The 22,372-nt window shown below is 39.7% G+C and overlaps 1 protein-coding gene across 4 annotated transcripts in view; it reads right to left on the reverse strand.

Annotated features, from left to right (window-relative positions):
- PDSS2 (decaprenyl diphosphate synthase subunit 2) overlaps positions 1-22,372 on the reverse strand; it is a 306,042-nt gene that overhangs the window by 139,180 nt on the left and 144,490 nt on the right. For all 4 annotated transcript variants that reach the window (XM_053590489.1, XM_053590490.1, XM_053590488.1 and 1 more), the window contains one exon: positions 1,259-1,457. In XM_053590489.1, coding sequence (XP_053446464.1) covers positions 1,259-1,457 — 199 coding nt within the window. The remainder of the gene's footprint in view (positions 1-1,258; positions 1,458-22,372) is intronic.

Below are 22,372 nucleotides of genomic sequence, written 5' to 3' on the forward strand. Positions count from 1 at the left end.
AAGAAGTAAGAAAGAAAGAGCGAAGACAGCAGGGAGTGAGAGAAGGGAAGATGGGGGTGGGAGAAAAGGAGTGAGAGAGAGAATGGTGTGGCATCCCAAAGAAAGAAACAAAGAACGTCAGCCTCCTGGATGTTTTTAAATGAGAGAAAAAATAAACTCCTTATCTTGCTTAGGCCACTGTTACCTTATAGGCAAATCAAATCCTCATATACTTGGAAATCCTATATGAATTTTCTAGAAAGTAGTTTGGCAACAGGTACTAAGAATACTAAAATGAGCCAGGCACAGCGGCTCATACCTGTAATCCTAGCACTCTGGGAGGCTGAGGGAGGAGGACTGCCTGAGCTCAGGAGTTTGAGGCCAGCCTGAGCAAGAGTGAGACTCCATCTCTACTAAAAATAGAAAAACTAGCCTTCCAGCTGGGCGATGTGTTGGTTGCCCATAGTCCTAGCTTCTTGGGAGGCTGAAGCCGATGATCGCTTGACCCCAAGAGTGTGAGATTGCTGGGAACTATGATGATACCACGACACTCTACCCAGGGTAGCAGAGACTCTGTCTAAACAAACAAAAATACTAAAAATGGTTAAATGTTTTGAACCACTTTTAGGTAGTTATTTTAAAGCAATAATCTGCAATAGAGAAAACTAATGTGCAAAGAGGTTTTTCTGAAGATCTATTTATGGTGGTAAAAAATAAGAAACAACCTATATGTACAACAATGAGCAATTAATTTAAATTATATCTAAATGACTGAAAATCATGCAGTCATTTAAAAATATATGAAAAATGTTGGCAACATGAGAAAGTACTCACAGTATAATGTAAAGTGGGAAAAAACAGGCAGGGTAAAAAGACCTTATTTATAGCAAGTTCTCATCTGTTACAGAAAAAAACCTACATATACAAAGGTATGAATGAAAAAAAGACTTCAAGGAAATATATCAAAACATTAACTAGTGATCACTATGTTATCTCTACATAGTGGGATTATAGGTAGTATTTATTTTATCTTCCATCTTTTGAAGATTTAACACTATCTTATAATTAATTTCATTAGAAAAAATAGAAATTAACTTTAACATTCTTTCCTAACATTTACATTTTACGTGGTGTTGCCATTCATCATCTCCATCATAGTTTACTGATACCCACGTGAGGGAAGTTGAGGCAGCAGGGTGCACAGACCTCTGTGGCTCTCACAGCCAACCGTAAACCTCCTGAAAGCTATAACCGGCACACACAAACCCTCTGTTTTTACCTTGGTGTTCTGCAGCAGAGCTAGTCCATTGCAGGCATTTGCTAGAAGAAAGTCTCCACTCAGGATAGCAATTTTATTTCCAAATTGCATGTCTTTCAGTGGCCCATCAGAAGATTGCAATTCACTTAAGTTTACTATCCCACGATGTACAAGGAGGGCAGTATGGATGAGTTCTGTGATCTCTGCCAAACTTCTTTGACTAAAACATAAAGGTAAGATTTGTTTGAGTGTCAACAGTACCATTTTATACTAATGTCAGACTTAAGTATTCAACAATAAAATATTTCATAGATTATACCTTTTTTGGGGGGATTTTTTTTAAATGAAGCTTTAAGTAGAGGCCTCTGCACTGAGCAGTTTGGGATCTAAGACCTTCCCATCCTCCTGCTCTTCACTCCTCACTCTCTACCTCATGAGTCACTAGGACACCCAGAGAGACGCTAGCCGAACATCAATGGAGAGAGGACTGCTCAAGAGCATGGAATCCGAGGGGTGTGATTCACATGGGGCCATTTGTAACAAATCCCAACAGATTTCCAGCTCTGTATTACTATATGCCCCTTGGGAAAACCATTGTAATTGTATGCAACGATTCTCTCACCTATGAAAAGGTGGAGAAACTTGGAAAGACATCCTCCACAATTCCATTTAAATACTTTGCTCTCAGTACACTTTTCTTACTCTCATAACTTCCAGATTTCTAAGAATCCTGAATCTATGCCAGATGCTAGGCTAAGCACTCTCTATACACTATTTGCTATTTAAAATAGTAAATGATTTTAAATTGCACATGAACTTTATGGTCACCCTGTATTATTGCTTTTAATTGTAAATGAAAAGCTATGGGATTTACAGAGATGAATAAAATATGGTCTCTCTCTTTCTTCAAGGACCTTGCCTTGCAAACTAAGAACAAAGATACATGTCTACATTGGCAAATAAAATAGAGAAGGTCCTTGAGGTGCTTATACTTTTCTATAATGTGTGTATTTTGTATAATGACAAAAGTATTACTTCTGTAAACAGAAAAAAAATTACTAAAAATTTAAACGTCATTATAATCCTCTGATATTATAATATTAAGGCCTTTGTATAGGTGACAAATCTGTTGCATATAAGTACAATGACTTTCCTAAGGGTACATAGTAACGTAGCGCTGGAAATCTGTTGGGATTTGTTACAAATGACCCCATGTGAATCGTACCTCTTGGTTTCCATGCTCTCTCTACACCAAGTCTAGGCCTAGACGTCTGACTTGCTTTGGCTAATGAGACATGGACAGACATGATACAAGCAGTCTGATAAGTGCTTAAGCAACCCTGCAGTCACCAGTCACATGACCAGGCAGAAGCATCCAGTTAATCCACAGAACAGTAAGAAGAAGAATGGTTGTTTTAAGTTGCTAAATCATAGGGTGGTTTGTTATGTAGCAACAGATGCCTGATACAGAGACTGGTGTATCTAGAAATGGGGTGCTGCTGCAACAAGAGCCTAAAATGCGTTGATAACTTTGAGTCTAAAACAGTAGGGGCTGGATGCAAAGGGTAAGGAAATAGCAAACTTAGTGGAAGCTGGAAAGGCAATGAAGAAATGATTATGAGAGGTTTGAGAAAGGGCATACTGTGTCATAAGGTAGTAAAACAATTGGAACTGTTGACTGGTAACTTGAAAGGTAGAAATTATGTCTAATAAACTTAGAGATACGGATAAGGAGATTTCCAGGCAGAGTAGTGAAAATGTCACTTGGCTTCCTTAGCTGTATATGATAATGGGGTGGTGGGGGAGAGAGAAGCTAAGCAGAGAATTGTTTAGCTTGCAACCACAACCTAGAGGAAAAACATTGGAGAAAAAACTTGCTAGGTTGAAAATAAAACTATTTCACATTTCTGGTATTTCCAGAAAAACATCCCCAAGGTAAGAAATGGTATGAGAAAAACATCAAATCAAAGGTGTGGGTATAAGACCCTTTGTCAAGACCTCAGCAATCGAAGGTGGTACCTAGGAACCCCCTTCAGTCAGATACAAGGCTATGAATTTTAATAATACTGTCCCACAGCAGCCTCACTCTCAGCCCCATGCAGAGAGGTCTGTATCAAAAAGAATTACAGATGGGGCTTTCAGGACATGAAGTAAACTCCAATCAGGTTCATAAAAGTACTAAAATGTTCTGTAAGGAAGTGTATGAGTTTGGGCTAAAAGTAACAAAGACTGTTTAAGACTGGGGAGAAAAGGAGCTTTTGGACCCTCAGCTTTCTATGGGTAAGAAGCAGGCTGAAGGGGGTGAAAGAAGAAACCTCTAGCAGTAGTCCCTGCACGTGAACACTAAATCCATCTACTATCCATGCAAGGAAGCACCTTCAGAAGGACCAAAAATCAGGTGAGTGATGGCTGTACCTGGCTTTAACAGCCCATCAAGGAAAGAGAAGCTGACAGGGGCAGAGAAGACAGTCCTGCAGGGCTTTCACTGCCACCCCCCACTCCCCAATGCGGGGGTAGTGCCACACCAGTGTGTCCAACAGAGAGAGAATCTGGATGCCCAGGGGAGGGAAAGTAAAGAGACTGTGGGACTTCACATGGAACTCAGGGCCACCCTGTCACAGAGGAATATACCACAGGGCAGAATTCTGCAGGCGTCCAGGGAAGAAGCACTTAGGGAAATCCTCTACCCTGAAAACGGAGTTCTGGCTCGCCCCACTACCAGCTGACAAAAAGCAGCTTGGGCCTTGAATAAATTCATAAGTTAGTCAGGCCACAGAGGCTGCAGTCCTCAGGCCATCCCAGCAGCTGTGCTGGGTTGAAGCCAGGGACCTGGGGTAAATGTGACCCAGTCGGACACCAGAGCCAACAGTGGAGCCAGTGCCTGTGTGTCACCCCTCTCCAAACTACAGGCAGTGAACCTCAGGGGGAGTCTTCTTTCACCTGGGAAAAGGAAAGAGAAGAATTCAGAGGACTTTGTTTTGTAACTTGGGTACTAGTTAAGCCACAGTAGAATAAAGTACCAAGCAGATTCCGGAAGACTCTGATTCCAGTCCTTGTTCTCGAAGGGATTTCTAGACCCACCTGGATGAAAAGGAAATACGCCTCTCTGGAGGAAAGGACTCAGTCCTGACAGGATCTATAACTGACTAAAGAGCCTTTGGGATTTGAACAAACATGAGAGATAAACAGGCAGCAGTCGCCATGGGCTCTGGGTGAGCCTGGGCTGGTTTTAGGTGTGACACGGTGCAGTCCTAGCTGTGGTGGCCATGAGGGGACGCCCGGTTTACTCCTCTTCCAACGCCAGGGCCTTGGCACAGACAGTAGGAGAAGAGAGTGAAAGACTTCGCCTTTCTATGAACTTTCTGTGCCTGAATACTGATATCTTTTGCAGGGAATTTTCCTGTGTCTTACCCAAGCCCACCAAGATACTACCAGGAGTCTGTAAGAGAGTAGGTATTACTGGGTTTGGAGCATCCTCACTGCTGATACGGCTATAGTGATCAAAGACTTAGATCACAACACTCAGTTCTCTTTGAATATCTGGAAAGCCTTCTCAAGGAGGATGTATTCAAACAAGCCCAGACTGTGCAGATTAAAAAAATACCTAACTCTCGCCGGGTGTTGTGGCAGGCGCCTGTGGTCCCAGCTACTCGGGAGGCTGAGGCAAGAGAATCGCTTAAGCCCAGGAGTTGGAGGTTGCTGTGAGCTGTGATGCCACAGCACTTTACCCAGGGCCATAAAGTGAGACTCTGTCTCTACAAAAAAACAAACAAACAAAAAAAAATACCTAACTCATCAATGCCCAGGCATTGACAAACATCCATAAGCATTATGAACGTCCAGGAAAATATGACTTCACCAAATGAACTAAATAAGGTAACAGAGACTAATCCTGGAGGGGTGGAGATATGTGACCTGTTAGACAAAGAATTCAAAATAGTTGTCCTGAAGAAGCTCAATAAACTTCAAGACAACACAGAGAAACAATTCAGAAGTCTTTCAGAGAAATTTAACAGAGATTGAAATGATGAAAAAAAAATTAAGCAGAAATTCTGAAGGTGAAAAATGTAATTGACAAACTAAGAAATGCTTCAGTCTCTCAACAGTGAAATCATTGAGCACAAAGAAAGAAGTAGCTTGAAGACAGGCTATTTGAAAATACATGGCAGAAAGAGAAAAAAGGAAAAAAGGCATGGTAGTTCATGTCTGTAATCCTAGCACTTTGGGAGGCTGAGGTAGGAAGACCCCTTGAGCTCAGAAGCTCAAGACCAGCCTGTGTAAGAGTGAGACCCTGTCTCTACTAAAATGGAAAAATTAGCCAGGAGATATGGTGAGAACCTGTAGTCCCCGCTATGTGGGAGGCTGAGGCAGGAGGATTACTTGAACCCAAGAGTTTTTGGTTGCTGTGAGCTAGGCAATGCCACAGCACTCTAGCCTGGGGCAGTAGCAGAGTAAGACTCTGCCTCAAAAAAAAAAAAAAAAAAAAAAAAAAAAAGCCTGACAGATCTAGGAAATAGCCTCAAAAGGGCAAATTTAGGAGTTATTACCCCCAGAGACTAGGATAGAAAGTTCATTCAAAGAAATAACAGCAACAGGCGGTGCCTGTGGCTCAGTGGGTAAGGCATCAGCCCCATGCACAGAGGGTGGCAGGTTCGGCCTCGGCCAAACTGCAACAAAAAATAGCCAGGCATTGTGGTGAATACCTGTAGTCCCAGCTACTTGGGAGGCTGAAGCAAGAGAATCACCTAAGCCCCAGAGCTGGAGGTTGCTGTGAGCTGTGATGCCACAGCACTCTACCAAGGGTGATAAAGTGAGACTCTGTCTCCAAAAAATAGCAAGGAACTTTCCAAATCTAGCAAAAGATATCAATATTCAGGCATAAGAAGTTCACAGAACATCAAGCCAGTTTAACCCAAATAATAATCAAGATGCCAATGATGATAGATAAAGAAAAAGTTCTAACAGAAGCAAGAAAAAAGAAAACATCTAAAGGAGCTCCAATATGTATGGCAGCAGACTTTTCAGTGGAAACCTTACAGGCCAGGGGGAAGCAGCACAACATATCAAAGTGCTGAGGAAAAACTCTTACCCCAAGAATATCATACCTGTAAAAACATCCTTCACACATGAAGAAGAAATAAAGACTTCCCCAGACCAAAAAATAAATAAATAAATAAATAAATAAATAAAATAAAAAATAGTGAGAGATTTCATCAATACCAGGTCTGTCCTACAAGAAATGTTAAAAGGAATTCTTCAATCTGAAAGAAATGGTGTTAATGAACACTAAGAAATCATATGAATGTACAACTCATGGGTAAAAGTAAATACACAAATATAGACTACTCTGTTGCTATAACTGCAGTGTATAAACTACTCATATCTTGAGTAGAAAGAATAAAAGACAAATATAGTAGAACCATCGTAAGTTGACCACCCAAGGAACTGTAACAAAATGGTCAACCTAGGAACGAGGCCTACTGTACTGATACGTACACGTGGTACATGTCCTGTTGACGAAAATTTGGTCAACTTAAGGAGGTTCTACTGTATATCAAATATAGCTACTTATTGAGACATGTAAACAATAAAAAGTAAAAAACCGTTTCTACTCTCATACTAAATATGGAAAAAAGGTGGGGGAGGGCCACAGAATTCTACACAGTATAGTGTAGAATTTCTGTTAGATTTCACTTTGTTTGTAAGCAGAGCTGCAATATGTTTAAAATGATTGGCTATAAAAAGTGTTTGGCAAGCCTGATGGTAACCTCAAATCAAAAACTCAACAACAGACACACAAAAAATAAAAAGTAAGAAATTAAAACACACTACTAGGGAAAATTCCTTTTAACAAAGGAAGACAGGAATGAAGGAAGAAAGAGAAGACCACAAAACACCAGAAATCAAATAATAAGGCAGTAGGTTAAGTCTCTATCTATCAATAATAACATTGAATGTGGATGGACTAAACTCTCTAATCAAAAGACAGAGTGGCTGAAATGATTAAAAATAAGACTCAATTAAATGTTGTCTACTAGAAATTCACTTAACCTTAAAGACAAATATGGAATGAAAATAAAGGAAGGAAAAAGATATTCTATGCAAATGAAAACTAAAAAAGAACTGGAATAGCTACACTTCTTTCAGATAAAAAAATTTCAAAACAAAAATTGTAAAAAGAGACAAAAAAGGTCATTGTATAATGACAAAGGGGTCAATTCAGCAACAGGACATAACAATTTAAATATATAGGCCCTCAACACTGGAGTACCCAGATATATAAAGCAAATATTATCAGGCATAAGGAGAGAGATAGAGCCCAATACAATACAGGAGAACTCAACACTCCACCTTCAGCATTTGACAGATAATCCAGATAGAACATCATTAAAGACTTAATCTGCACAACAGACTAACTGGACTTAATGGACATTTTTAGAAGTTTTATCCAATAGCTACAGAATATACATTCTTCTCCTCAGTTCATGGATCATTCTCAAGGATAGACTCCATGTTAGGCCACAAAACAAGTCTTAAAAAAAAATCATATATGTATTTTCTCTGACTACAATAGAATACAAATCAATAATAAGAGGAACATTAGAAACTATACAAGCACATGGAAATTAACAATATGCTCCTGAATGACCAGTGGGCCAATGAAGAGATAAAGAAGGAAATGTAAAAGTTTCTCAAAACAAATGAAAATGAAAATATAACATATCAAAACCTACAGGAATCAGAAAAAACAGGAATAAGAGGAAAGTTTATAGCAATAAGTACTTACATAAAAAAAGTAGAAAAGCTTCAAATAAGCAACCAAGTAATATTTCTCAAGAACTAGAAAAATAAGAATAAACCAAACCCCCAAATTAGTAAAAGAAATAATAAAGATCATATCATAAATAAATCCAATTTAAACAAAAACATAAAGATCAACAAAATGAAAAGTTTCTTTTAAAAGATAAACAAAATTGACGTTTTGTCTTCAGCCAAACTGAGAAAAAAAGAGAGCTAACGCACATAAATAAAGTCAGAGATCAAAATGGAGACATTACAATGAACACTGCAGAAATTCAAAGGACCATTAGAGACTATTATGAGCAACTATATGCCAACAAATTGGAAAATTTAGAAGAAATGGATAAATTCCTACAACCTGCCAAGATTCAATCAGGAAGAAATCCAAAACCAGAATAAACCAGTAACAAGATAAAAGCAATAATACAAAGTCTCCCACCAATAAAAGTCCAGGACCCGATGGCTTTACTGCTAAATACTACCAAGCATTCAAAGAACTAACACTGACCCTACATAAAATATTCCCAAAAAATTGAGGAAGAGGGATTACTCCCCTATGACGCCTGTACTACCCTGATTCCAAAACCTGACAAAGATTCAATAAAAAGAAAACTATAGGGTAATTATTTCTGATGAACATAAATGTAAAAATCACCAGTAAAATACTAGCAAACTGAATTCAACAACCACATTGGAAAGATTACTTATCATGATCAAATGAGATTCACTCTAGGGATGCAAGGATTGTTCACTAAACACAAATCAGTCAATGTGATTTATCATGTCAATAGAATGAAGGACAAAAACCAAATGATCATTTCAGTTGATGCTGAAAAAGCATTCAATAAAATTCAACATTCCCTTATGATAAAAAGCTGTCAATATACTGGGTATAGAAGGAACTTACCTCAACACAATTAAAGCCATATATTGCATATAATAAGTGAACAGTTAATATCATATTAAATGGGGAAAAACTGAAAGATCTAGAACAAAACAAGGATGCCCACTCTCATCACTGTTAATTCATAGTACTGAAAGTTCTAGCTAGAGCAATCAGACAAGAAATAAAGGGCATACAAACTGGAAAGGCAGAAGTGAAATTATTATTTCCAAATGGTATGATCTTATATTTAGAGAAACCTCAAGACTCCACCAAAAAGACCTATTAGAATTGATAAAAAAATTTCAGTAAAGATGCATGATAGATAATCAACATACAAAAATCAGTAGCACTTCTATATGGCAACAGTAAACAATCCGAAAAATAATCCAAGTAATCAATTTGTAATAGCTGTAAATAAAACAAAATACCCAGGAATAAACTTAATCAAAGAAGTGAAAGATCTCTATAATGGAAATCATAAAATGTTGATGAAAGAAACTGAAGGATACAACAAATGGAAAGATATTTGGGCAGCGTCTGTGGTTCAGTGAGTAGGGTGCCGGCCCCATATACAGAAGGTGGTGGGTTCAAACCCAGCCCTAGACAAACTGCAACAACAAAAAACATAGCCAGGCATTGTGGCAGGCGCCTGTAGTCCCAGTTACTCAGGAGGCTGAGGCAAGAGAATTGCCTAAGCCCAAGAGCCGGAGGTTGCTGTGAGCTGTGATGCCACGGTAGTTTACCAAAGGCAACAAAGTGACACTCTGTCTCTAAAAAAAAAAAAAAAGAAAAAGAAAAAAGAAAAAGAAAAGATTTCCCATGCTAATGGATTGGAAGAATCAATATTGTTAAAATGTCCATACTATTCAAAGCAATCTACAGATTCAATGCAATCTCCATCAAAATATCAGTGACATTCTTCAAAGAAATAGAAAAGAAAAAAATTTAAAGACCCAGAGTAGCCAAAGCCAACCTGAATAAAAAGAACAAAACTGGAAGAATCACATTACCTGACTTCAGATTATACTACAGAGCTGTAGTAACCAAAACAGCATGGTCCTGACATAAAATAGACACATAGACCAATAGAACAAAAAAGAGAACCGAGAAATAAATCCACACATCTGTAGTGAACTTTGATAAAGTTGCCAAGAACATACAGCAGGGAAAGGACAGTTTCTTCAATAAATCATTCTGGGAAAACTGGATGCCCATATGCCTTACCCATCACCATATACATAAATCAAATGAAAATGGAGTAAAAACTTCTATCTCAGACCTGAAACTATGACACTACTAAACGAAAACATTGAGGGAATATTTCAGGACATTAGGCTGGGCAAGGACTTTTTGAGTAATACCCCCAAAGAACAGGTAAACAAAGCAAAATTGGATAAATGGGATCCTATCAAGCTAAAAACCTTCTGCACTGTAAAGAAAACAATCAACAAAGTGAAGAGACAATCCACAAAATGGGAAAAAATATCGGCAAACTATCCATATGACAAGGCATTAATAACTACTAGACTATATCTATAAGGAGCCCCCAAAATTCAATTAAAAAAATCAAATAATCTGATTGAAAAATGGGTGAAGGATCTGAATAGACATTTCTCAAAAGAAAAAAATCTTCAACATTATTAATCATCAGATAAATGCAAATTAAAACTATAATGAGGTATCAAATTTTGCCTCAGTTAAAATGGCTTTTATCTAAAAGGCAATAATAAATGCTGGTGGGGACATAGAGAAAGGGGAATCCTTATACTCAGGTGGTGGGAATGTAAATTAGTGCAACCACTATGAACAATAGTATGGAGGTTCCTCAAAAAACTAAAAATAGAACTAGTCTATGACCCAGCCATCTCACATCCCAAAGAAGGGAGTTAAGTATATTAAAAAGATATATACACTCTCATGTTTACTGCGGCACTATTCACAAAAGCCAAGATTTGGAATCAAACTAAGGGTCCATCAATAGATGAATGGATAAAGAAACTGTACATACACACAATGGAATATTAGATAGCCATTAAAGAATGAAACTCTGCCATCCACAACAACATGAATAGAACTGGACAACATCATGTGAAATAAGCCAAGCACAGAAAGATAAATCTCACGCATTCTTACTCACAGGTGGGAGCCAACGTTAAAAATAATTGATCTCGGTGGGCATTTTCTCTTTCTTTGGGATGCCACACCATCTCCTTGCTCTCTGCTCCCATCCCTCTCTTTCCCATCATTTCTCCACTCTTCCTCTTTCCTTCTAAAATGTAAATAAAACTATACCTTTATATCCTAAAAAAACAATTGATCTCATGGAGACAGTAGAATTACAGTTACCAGCAGACGGGATAAAGGGGATGGCAAGAATAAGGAAGGGATGTTGGTGGGTACAAAAATATAGTTAGATAGAATGAACAATATTTGATGGCACAACAAAGTGACTATAATTGACATAAGTTAGGGTATACTTTAAAATAACTAAAAAAGTGAAACTGGAATCTTTCTTTTCTTTTTTTAAATTGTTGGGCATTCATTGAGGATACAAGAAACCAGAAAAACTGGAATCTTTCTTTTTCTTTTCTTTTTTTTTTTTTTTTTGCAGTTTTTGGCCGGGGTTGGGTTTGAACCCGCCACCTCTGGTATAAGGGGCTGGTGCCCTACTCCTTAGATCCACAAGCGCCGCCCTGAAAACTGGAATCTTTCTAATGTAAAGAAATAATATGTGCCTGAGTTGACAGACACTCTAACCGCCCTGATTTGATTAATTCACATTACATGCCTGTATCAAAACATCACATGTAATCTTTAAATACATACAACTGGTGGCGCCTATAGCTCAAGTGGCTAAGGCGCCAGCCACATACACCAGAGCTGGCAGGTGCGAATCCAGCCCGGGCCTGCCAAACAATAACAACTACAACCAAAAAGGAGCTGGGCATTGTGGCGGGCACCTGTAGTCCCAGCTACTTGGGAGGCTGATGCAAGAGAATCGCTTAAGCCCAGGAGTTGGAGGTTGCTGTGAGCTGTGTGAGGCCACGGGAATCTACCGAGGGCCATAAAGTGAGACTCTGTCTCTACAAAAAAAAAAAAGAAAAAAGTAAATTCATGGTTTAGATTAAAATCTCATTACATCCCATGGAAAATCACCAAGGATGTAGGCTTTTAAGGCTACTGAGAAGTTAACAGAAACATTTTGTAAAAGTAGAACTAACATTTAAAATTATCATTTTGGCTTATGCTCGTAGCACAGTGGTTAATAAGGTGCCAGCCACATATACCCAAGCTGGAGGGTTTGAACCCGGCCTGGGCCAGCTAAACAACGACAACTGCAACAGAAAAATGGCCGAGTGATGTGGCAAGTGCCTATAGTCCCAGCTACTTGGGAGGCTGAGGCAAGAGAATCGCTTAAGCCCATGAGTTTGAGGTTGCTGTGATGCCACAGTACTTTACTGGGGGCCACAAAGTGAGACTGTCTCAAAAAAAAAAAAAATTATCCTTTTCAAAAGTGGCTTAAAAAAAGAATGAAAATGTGTTTTATTACTACCCTGCAAATGCCTTCTAGTTTATAAAACCATTCACTGAAAAAATTCATATTGTCAAATTCCACAAAAAAAAATCATACAATGAGGGCGGCGCCTGTGGCTCAGTGAGTAGGGCACCAGCCCCATATACCAAGGGTGGTGGGTTCAAGCCCAGCCCTGGGAAAACTGCAACAAAAAATAGCTTGGCATTGTGGCAGGCTACTTGGGAGGCTGAGGCAAGAGAATAGCCTAAGCCCAGGAGTTGGAGGTTGCTGTGAGCTGTGACACCACTGCACTCTACTGAGGGTGACAAACTGAGAATCTGTCTATTTAAAACACACACACACACACACACACACAATGAGATAATGAGCAAGCATAAAACTCAAAAGAACTCAAGCATTTAGACAAGTCTCTCATGCAGTACAGCTTATAAAAGAAAGAAATAATCAGGCAAGCAAGAAGTTGTATATGTTTTGAATTACACCAAGGATGAAAATGAGTGATTGTGAGCTTTTAATAAAGACATCAATAATCATAAAACATCATTCATTAAATAAATAGCAACTTTTGAATACTACATGGCCAGAAACAAAAAAACAATGGCATATAATAATAATAATAATAATGAAGTATCCATCACTTGCATTGTGATTCTAATTATAGCAGTTCTGGTGAGGTTGAATCCTTGAGTGAGAATACTGAGTTTGTAAAAGACAAAGGAGGAACTCAGAACTACCTTGTCACAGTAACAAATGAAAATTTAAAATGTTAATTTACCTAACGGATAATAAATGGTGGTGGGGGTGCGAACAAGCCAAAGTCACCAATGTCACCAACTCTGGTATATGCCCACTGCAAATTTGTCCAATTTTTTATTCCTAGCACCGTGAAAGGCAGTTTTACCAGGTGAAAGTATATTCAGAATAGGCTTGACTCTGTTTATTCATAGTAACTGGGGAACATAATCAAGTTTTTGATGACAGCAAAATCAATTGATTTAGCCCAATCAGGAATCTAGATAATGCTCTATTTTGGCTTATTACATGAGGCAATTCACAGGCAAATCCCTTAAATTCTTCAGCCCTTGGTCTTCTCATTGCTGACAGGAGGGAGGCTGGAGAAACAGATCCGTTCCAGTTCCCAAAGTATAAGTTCAGTGATTTTTAGAAAGAGACTTCGACTGGTGGTTAATAATTAAAAGGACAGAAAACTACTGCTATTATTGGTACCTACTCTCTCCTATAGGAAATAGGAATGAAGTGGCTGGTCTTCTTTAAATCTGTCTTACAATTCCACTATCTAGTACTGTGCTGTCAGATTCTAAGAATTTATCATTAGATAAACAACTCGGGACCACATTATGCAAGAGTCCAATTTAGTATACATCAGAGAAGCAGTAACAGTATGAAAAAACATGGAAAAAATTTCTTCTGATTACCTTATTCCTTTTTTTTTTTGGCTGGGGCAAGTTTGAACCCACCACCTCGGGGACCAGCATCCTACTCCTTGAGCCACAGGCACCACCCTACCTTATTCCTATTTTATTACCACAATCTATTACAATTTCAAGATACTAGATTTTTAAAAAAGTCTCCACAACATTTTATATGCATTTAATATATTTTAGTGCTCTTGGATATTTCTCATGCTAACTCTTCTTTTTTTTTTTTGAGACAGAGTCTCAAGCTGTCACCTTGGATAGAGTGCCATGGAGTCACAGCTGACAGCAACCTCAAACTCTTGAGCGTAAGCTATTCTCTTGCCTCAGCCTCCTAAGTAGCTGGGACTACAGGCGCCCGCCACAATGCTATTTCTTGGTTACAGTTGTCATTGTTGCTTAGCAGGCCGGGGCTGGGTTCGAACCTTCCACCCTAGGTATATGTGGCAGGCGCCCGGCCAATTGAGCTACCGGCACCACCTTCTCACGCTAACGCTTGACTGAAAAAGAGTCACAGCCAGATGGGGTGGCTCACATCTGTAATTCTCCTGCTCTGGGAGGCTGAGGCTGGTGGATTGCATGAGCTCACGGATTTAAGACCAGCCCAAGCTAGAGCGAGACCTCCTTTCTAAAAATAGCTGCGTGTTGTGGTAGGTACCTCTAGTTCCAGCTACTTAGGAGAGACTGAGACAGAAAGGTAAGCGAATCGCCTGAGCCCAAAAGTTTGGGGTTATGTGAGCTATGACAGCACAGCACTCTACTGAGGGCGACAAAGAAAGACTCTATCTAAAAAAAAAAAAATAAAAGTCATAAATGAATACTAAATGAATCAATATAAGAAAGTGATTACAACATTGAAAGAAACCCTGAGGATTAATCAATATTTTAAAAAGAGTTTTCCTTTTTTTTTCCTTTTTTGAGACAGTCTCACTATGTCACCCTCGGTAGAGTGCCATGGAGTCACAGCTCACAGCAACCTCCAACTCCTGGGCTTTTTTTTTTTAAGAGACAGAGTCTCACTTTACTGCCCTCAGTAGAGTGCAGTGGCATCACAGCTCACAGCAACCTCCAACTCTTGGGCTTAGGCGATTCTCTTGCCTCAGACTCCTGAGTAGCTGGGACTACTTGTGCCTGCCACAATGCAGGGCTATTTTTTGGTTGTAGTTGTCACTGTTGTTTGGCAGGCCCAGGCTGGTCCAAACCTGCCACCTCTGGTGTATGTGGCTGGCACCCTAGCCACTGAGTTACAGGCGCCGAACCTAAAAAGAATTTTCACCAAATCATTTTCTTCCAATTACACCTTAGATAAGTTTATTTGCTTTTCATCTGTCCATTTTCTTCCGACATGTCTACAAATGTTTTAGCATCTTAAGCTTCAGAAATTAGGACAGCAGACATTGCTATTTGCCTATCCTTTCATTTCATACTACTAAAATATCTTTGATTATATTTGGAGTGTCAATGTCTTCCCTTAAAAGTATTCACTTGTGGGCGGAGCCTGTGGCTCAGTGAGTGGGGTGCTGGCCTCATATACTGAGGGTGGCAGGTTTGAACCCAGCCCTGGCCAAATTTCAACAAAAAATGGCCGGTGTTGTGGAGGGTACCTGTGGTCCCAGCTGCTCAGGAGGCTGAGGCAAGAGAATCACCTAAGCCCAGGAGCTGGAGGTTGCTGTGATGCCACGGCACTCTATGGAGGGCGACAAAGTGACACTGTCTCTAAAAAAATAAAAAAATTCACTTGCCCAGAACCCCCACTTCAGCTAGCTGTGATCATGTGACAAAGTCCAGCCAATGAAGTGTAAGCATAAGTCTAGTAGGTAGTTTCTGAGAAATCTACTGAGTTCCTGATATAAGGGAAGAGATTCTACTGCTGTATACCTCGGCATTTTGGATTTACCTGTTTGGAATATGGCCCGGCTGCCTGCAGGCAGCGTAGAGACTTAAGGATCATAGAGATGAGCTTCCAACCAAAGGATGGCAGAACAAAAAGAAAGGAGACGTTTGAGCCCTGGATGACTTCACTGAGGACTGCATCAACTTAGATATGTCCACTTCGAGATTTCTTATTATCTGAGATATACACCGTACTCTAAGCCACTGTTTTTTAGAGCCTGTTAATAGGTAGCCAAATAAATTCCTGAAATATATAATCAATAAAAACTATGGCACGTGAAAGGAGGGGGTGAAGGGGGGGCGCATTAGGGTGCTCCCACTTAATGGGCACAATGTGGGGGTGTATGGCAAAACTTTTGGGTGTGGGACACAACCATAAGAGGGAATCTACCTAACAAATTCAAATATTGTGGCCTGGTTGCTTGTACCCTCACATTAACTGAAAAAAAAAAAAAAAAGACCATTTAAATAAACACTTCCTGATGATGTTCCAAAAAAAAAAACTGTCACAAAAATTGTAAAGACACCTTACATTCATATTTCTGCACTCTGTTTTTATTCACCTAATAAAAATATCTTGCAGAAACAATTTCACATTATTTACAAGTAGAGAACCTTCTTGTTCTATTCAACATCTCTATTGAGGTCCACTGTATGGAGGTGCCACACAACTATTGTTGCTGAAGGGGGACTGATCAATTCATTTTTGTTTAAAGGCTTGTTAAGAATCAGTACATGTGTCACTTCTTCTGTGACGTTCTCGGACTTTCCCAGAGTTAACGCTTTCTTCTATACTTTGAATACAGCTTAGTTATTTACCCCACTTTACAGTAATTATTTCCTTAGCCACCCCTCTTCCTGCTACCCTGTTCCCTTACTACACTGTAAATCTTACTATTCTACTTCCTTAGGCTGTCCATAAATATTTGTTGTTGTTATTTTTAATTTTTTTTTTTTATTTTTAATTTCAACTTCCTTGTTCATTCTTCTTCGTTTGAAGTACTCTTTTTTGTGTTCCTCTGGCGATGTTCTAATTGTTAGTAGAGACGGGGTCTTACTCTGGCTCACTGTTGTTACATACAGGTCTCGAACCTCTGAGCTCAGGCAATCCACCCGCCTCGGCCTCCCACAGCGCTGGGACTACAGGTGTGAGCCACCATGCCCGGCCCATAAATATTTGTTAAATGAATAACTGTTTACTTAGCAATCAATTTTATAAAAGCTATAGGAGATTGCTACCATTCCTAGCTACAAAAAGGAATGAATGACATAAACTAAGAAGTCCGGTTTATAGACTCAGAGTTGTAGGTGACCCCAGAGATCAATTAGCCCCGACCAAGGAAGAGCAATAACTATCTGACAAGAGCCATGTCTGCTGATGAATAGCTTCAATTATTAAAAATGGTTCCTTGTAATAACTTGAAATCTCTTCAAATGGGTTACATTTCAGTTGGTATTAAAGCAGTGCCAGGGTTAGTTGTGTTTCACCACACAGAAGAGACACAAAAGACAATGGAGCCTCTTTCTATTTCTTTCCCTTTTTCTTCTTCCTCCTCTCCCTTCCTTCTTTCATTTTGGGAAGTTAAAAAATACAGAGAATAATGTTTACATAACCTTCCACTTAGAAATAAGAAATGTTTATGCTTTGTGATTTTTAACATCTTTTAAAGATGGATTTTTTTTTTAAAGAACCTTTTTATTTGGGGAATTTTAAAACACACAAAAGAAATGCAAAAGAACCTCTGTGGACCTATCACCCAGCTTCAAGAATTATTAACCATGGCTACCTTATTTCAGCTAAATCTTTCATTTCGTACCACATTATTATGGTTATGATTATGATTATTTTTGAGACAGAGTCTCACTCTGTTGACCAGGCTAGAGTGCCATGGCATGAGCCCAGTTGACAGCAACCTCAAACTCCCGGGCTCAAGCCCCTGCCTCAACCCTGGCACTCACTACAATACTGAGCTAATTTTTCTATTTTTAGTAGAGATGGGGTCTCGCTCCTGAGCTCAAGGGATCCTCCCGCCTATGCCCCCCAGAGTGCTAGGCGTGAGTCACTGCATGAGTCTCTAGGCGTGAGTCACTGCATCCAACCTCTATATTTTTAAATACTTGAACTTTTTTAAAGTTGCAGGCATAGGACAAGTAAAGATTTAGGTTTTGCGGTTAAGTATGGGATGTTTGTTGGACAGCAGGCTACAAGCCCTTCTAATACAGAGAGGAGCATAGACGAGGCTGCATTCATGGGCTGAAGAGGCCCTTGAATACAGGAAGGAATTCGAGGCTTTCTAAATCGTAGTGCAGCACCATTAAGGAGCTGCTGGGCAAGAGGACGGTGCAAGTAGCATTTTAAGAAACAGAATGTGTCAGTATAATCAGGATGCGTGAAACGGGGAGAGATGACTGTCAAGAAGACCGGGCTATCACAGCATGATTTTGTGGAACTGTAGTTGCAAAAAGCCTACGAGGCCAAGTACTACAACATCTCACTCAGGAAAAGTCATTCAACTTGCTCAACTTTTGAGTATTTCCAGTGACTAGGAGTGAATGACTTCATGAGAAAATCTATTTTGTTATAACAGCTCTGTGAAAAAAAAAGTATTCCTTTATACCACAATTTGCCACCCTGTAACTCTCATGAAGTTGTGTCTGCTTCTCTAGTAATTTAGGAGTGATGTGATTAGAATGAGGACTCTAAGGTGACAACAGAGACAAGGAGTGATATAAAATAATCTGCTGGAAGAATTGCAGAAGTGCTGTGTGACTGAGCACCGAGGACAAATGAAAGGTACTTTTTAGACTTGAGGCTGGAATGAGCGGCAGAAGTGTGGCAGAGACGAGACCAGCAGGAAAATGAAGCCGTCAGGTCTATTTGCTCATCTGCTCAACACCTCCCAGTGGTCCCCATCCGTCACTCACTCTGGTAAAAGCCAAAGTCCCTGTAATGGATCCAATATAATCCGCCACGGTTTCTCTACCTTCTGACTTCTCTGCCTTCACTCACTTCCCTCCCACTTAAACACACCAGGCCTGGTCTTGCTCCAAGGCTTTTGCGCCTCCCCATGTCTGGACTGCTCTGGCCTTCTGTATCTACAAGGCTGAGTCATTCACCCACTTCAGGTCTCTGCAAAGTGTACCTCTTTGTAAAATGAGGCTTCCCAATGACCACTCCATTTACAACAGCAATCCCCCACTCCATCAGCATTCCCATCCTTATTCTCTGCTTTTTTCCATAGCACTTACTGCATTTGACATGCTAGCAGTTTCGCTTGTGTTTTGTTTTTCACTCCCTACAGTCCCAACAGAAAGAATGCTCTGTAAGAGCAAAGAATGGGGGTTGGGGAGAAGCAAATAAAAGCAAAAGAATTCCTAAAACATACTTCAAAAATATCAAGCTTAAAAGGTCAAAAACAGGCATGTAAAGTGGCTCAAAGGTGTAGGGCGCCAGCCCTATATACTGAAGGTGGCGGGGTCAAACCTAGCCCCAGCCAAAAAAGAAAAAAAAAGAAAATTAGGGCAGTGCCTGTGGCTCAGTGAGTTGGGGTGGGGTGGGGGGCACTGGCTCCATATACTGAGGGTGGCGGGTTCTAACCCGGCCCCGGCTAAACTGCAACAACAACAACAATAACAAAAAATAGCCGGGTGTTGTGGCGGACAACTGTAGTCCCACCTACTCGTGAGGCTGAGGCAAGAGAATTGCCTAAGCCCAGGAGCCGGAGGTTGCTGTGAGCCGGAGGTTGCCATGGCACTCTACCGAGAGCAATAAAGTGAGACTCTGTCTTAAAAAAAATAATAATAAAAATAAGTAAATAAAAATAAATAAACAGTAATAAAAAGGAAAAGCATCTGTCTTTGTAAACCCATGCTAGGTAAAAGAATCTTTCATAGTGACGATCTTTAATTTTAAGTATCAAATATTAATGTTTTTAAGTAGGCCAGAATTAAGTCCCAAGATATTTATTTAATTTAAGTTGTAATAACTAGAGAAACATAAGGATTTTTCCATTTTACCATTTATTAATATTGATAAACTATGTTAGGATTGAACTTTGAATTTACAGTTTACTATAATCACATCATTTAAAATCAATCTTATTTCATTCTTAAATTTGGAAATGAGAATTGTGATTTTAAAAACAGTAAAAATAAACCAAAAATCTTGGGGCCAGGCATGGTGGCTCATGCTTATAATTCTAGCACTCTGAGGGGCTGAGGTGGGTAGATTGCTTGAGCTCTGGAGTTCAAGACCAGCCTGAGCAAGAGCTAGACCCTATCCCTACCAAAATAGAAAAAACTAGCCAGGTACTATGGTGGGCGCCTGTAGTCCCAGCTACTCAGGAGGCTGAGGCAAGAGGATTGCTCAAGCCCAAGTGTTTGAGGCTGCTGTGAGCTATGACGCTACAGAACTCTACTCAGGGTAACAGAATTAAGACTGTCTCAAAAACCAAAAAAACAAAAACCAAAAAAACCCACAACCCCCTTCCTCACCCAAATCTCAACCACAAAAAGCTATAGGAAAGGCGAACTTCCAGAAGTGACTGAGTCACAGGTTCAAGGGCTGAAAAGAATGACCAGGCTTATTTCCAGCGCTAATCACACACACTAAGCAATCACTGAAGGTATTGAGAGCTCTGTGTTCCTTTTAGAAAAGCTAACCCAACACTTTAAGTTAGAGTATATAGAAAAGAAGCAGAAAATAAAAAGTCTTTGTAACTGGTCTCATTTCAAAGCGATACTTGAGTCTAAGTTAGAATCTTACTATGCCATGAAAACACAAGGACTAAAAGTGAAGAAAAACAAGAGCAAGAGAAAAATATTTTAAGCAGCACTTCAATAATAAAAAACAACCCCTTAAAACAAAATTCTCCTACATTCAGTGCTATAATTTAGAATTACTGGTATTTTATAGATGTATAATTTTAAAATAATCACAGCTTGACACAAAGACCTGTTTTTTTCCCCTCTCTTCTTGATTTAGTTCCAATTCTCCCTAAAACTCAGCACTGATGCTTTCTGTAATTAATCCCCTCTGTACCTGCCAACCAATCGACAAACAGGGGAGCTGCCTTCAGTGGTAGTAGTCATACTTGAAAGAGCAGAGGGATGCTGGGACACAGCCAGGAGCCACGTATTTCTTACTAGAAATTAGTCAACCAAAAAGGAATTTGTACCACATTGTCTCTTTATGTGTGATATTGTGAAGTTCTGCTTAGTGATCAATGAACACACCTAGGATAGTGGTTTAATAAAGTATAACCATACCAGGTAACTTACTCTATTTAAGAACATTTTACAATACATTATTTTGAAAAACTGAGACACAAACTTGACGCTGTCAACACATAATTATCCTGCAGGTCAACCAGATGCTCACTATGAGGAGGGAAAAGCATAGCTAACTAATAATATCAGATTTCTGTGAACAGTTAAGCTGGACTCTTTTCTGCCAGAGAAGCGGAAGCAAAAGGAAAGACTAGCAAGGCATCCTTACCTAGGTCTCTAAAAGTACTTTTGGGCTTGGGTATCACAAAAGGGGTTAAAAATTCTTGAGACTACCAAAATCGCCTAACAAGATATCTGGGTGCCACGGCTGTCACTGTCAGGGCAGCCCTTGGAGGGAATGCCCATATCCATTCGGTTTATCAGATGGACAGCTGATCAACATTAAACAGACTTGCTCTGGGCAGACTGAGCGCGGCGTCCTGACATGAATTCCAATGAGAGCCCTCTGCACTCCACCACTGAGCTCTGCCATTTTTCTTACTGTTGCAGCTCCCTGGACATATGGGAATCCCTAGTGATGAGCACATAAAGCTGCCTCTAACTCAAGTGACGGCTCATTTCCCCGGGCTGAAGGCAGACATTAATATCCTGAGGAGATCAGACCCGCCTCTCTGACCCCCATCTACCGAAGCAAAACGACTGTCCTATTTCTTCATTTAATAAGCTTTTAATGAAGAAAACCAAACCCCCCTCTCTGACTGCAGCACAGTTCTACATGAAAAGGTTATACAAATACATCAGATTCCATGTCAAAGTTTTCCAAAATATCTGTCCCCCTCCCCAGTGGAGAGTGGATTCTGTCACTTGCCCTCCCATGGTGCTCATTCTTTCTGCCACCGTACAGTTCAGTTCTCTGCTCTGATAATTACAAGTCATCGCCACTGTATGGCAGGTGGAGGATTAAAGAACTGATTATAAAAAGCACACTGGAGTTTCCATTTTCATTACAAACCCCTTTCCTGGAGAGTTCATCATTTAACTATGAAAACTGCTTAAGGCACAACCAGACTGGGAGAAATGACAGTCCAGTGACAACCCAGACAGTATACCAAAAAAATGCTACTGAGTTAAATTAGAATAAGAGAAAGCTAAACATTTTTGGTAAATTGGAGTGGGCATATATACTTTCGTTTTAGAAGGGGTAGGAGGAGAAAAGTGTGATGGCAAATGAAGGAGACTTGCAGATTTTTACCTGTGAATATTGAAAATTGGTTAAAAATAAGGGAGATCTGAATCATTACTGAAGTTTAGTGCTGGGCCCACTGTTTACTGCCAGAGCTCTTTGAGTTCGGAAT

The sequence above is a fragment of the Nycticebus coucang genome, chromosome 5 (assembly GCF_027406575.1).
Source record: "Nycticebus coucang isolate mNycCou1 chromosome 5, mNycCou1.pri, whole genome shotgun sequence".
Taxonomy (NCBI): Eukaryota; Metazoa; Chordata; class Mammalia; order Primates; family Lorisidae; genus Nycticebus; species Nycticebus coucang.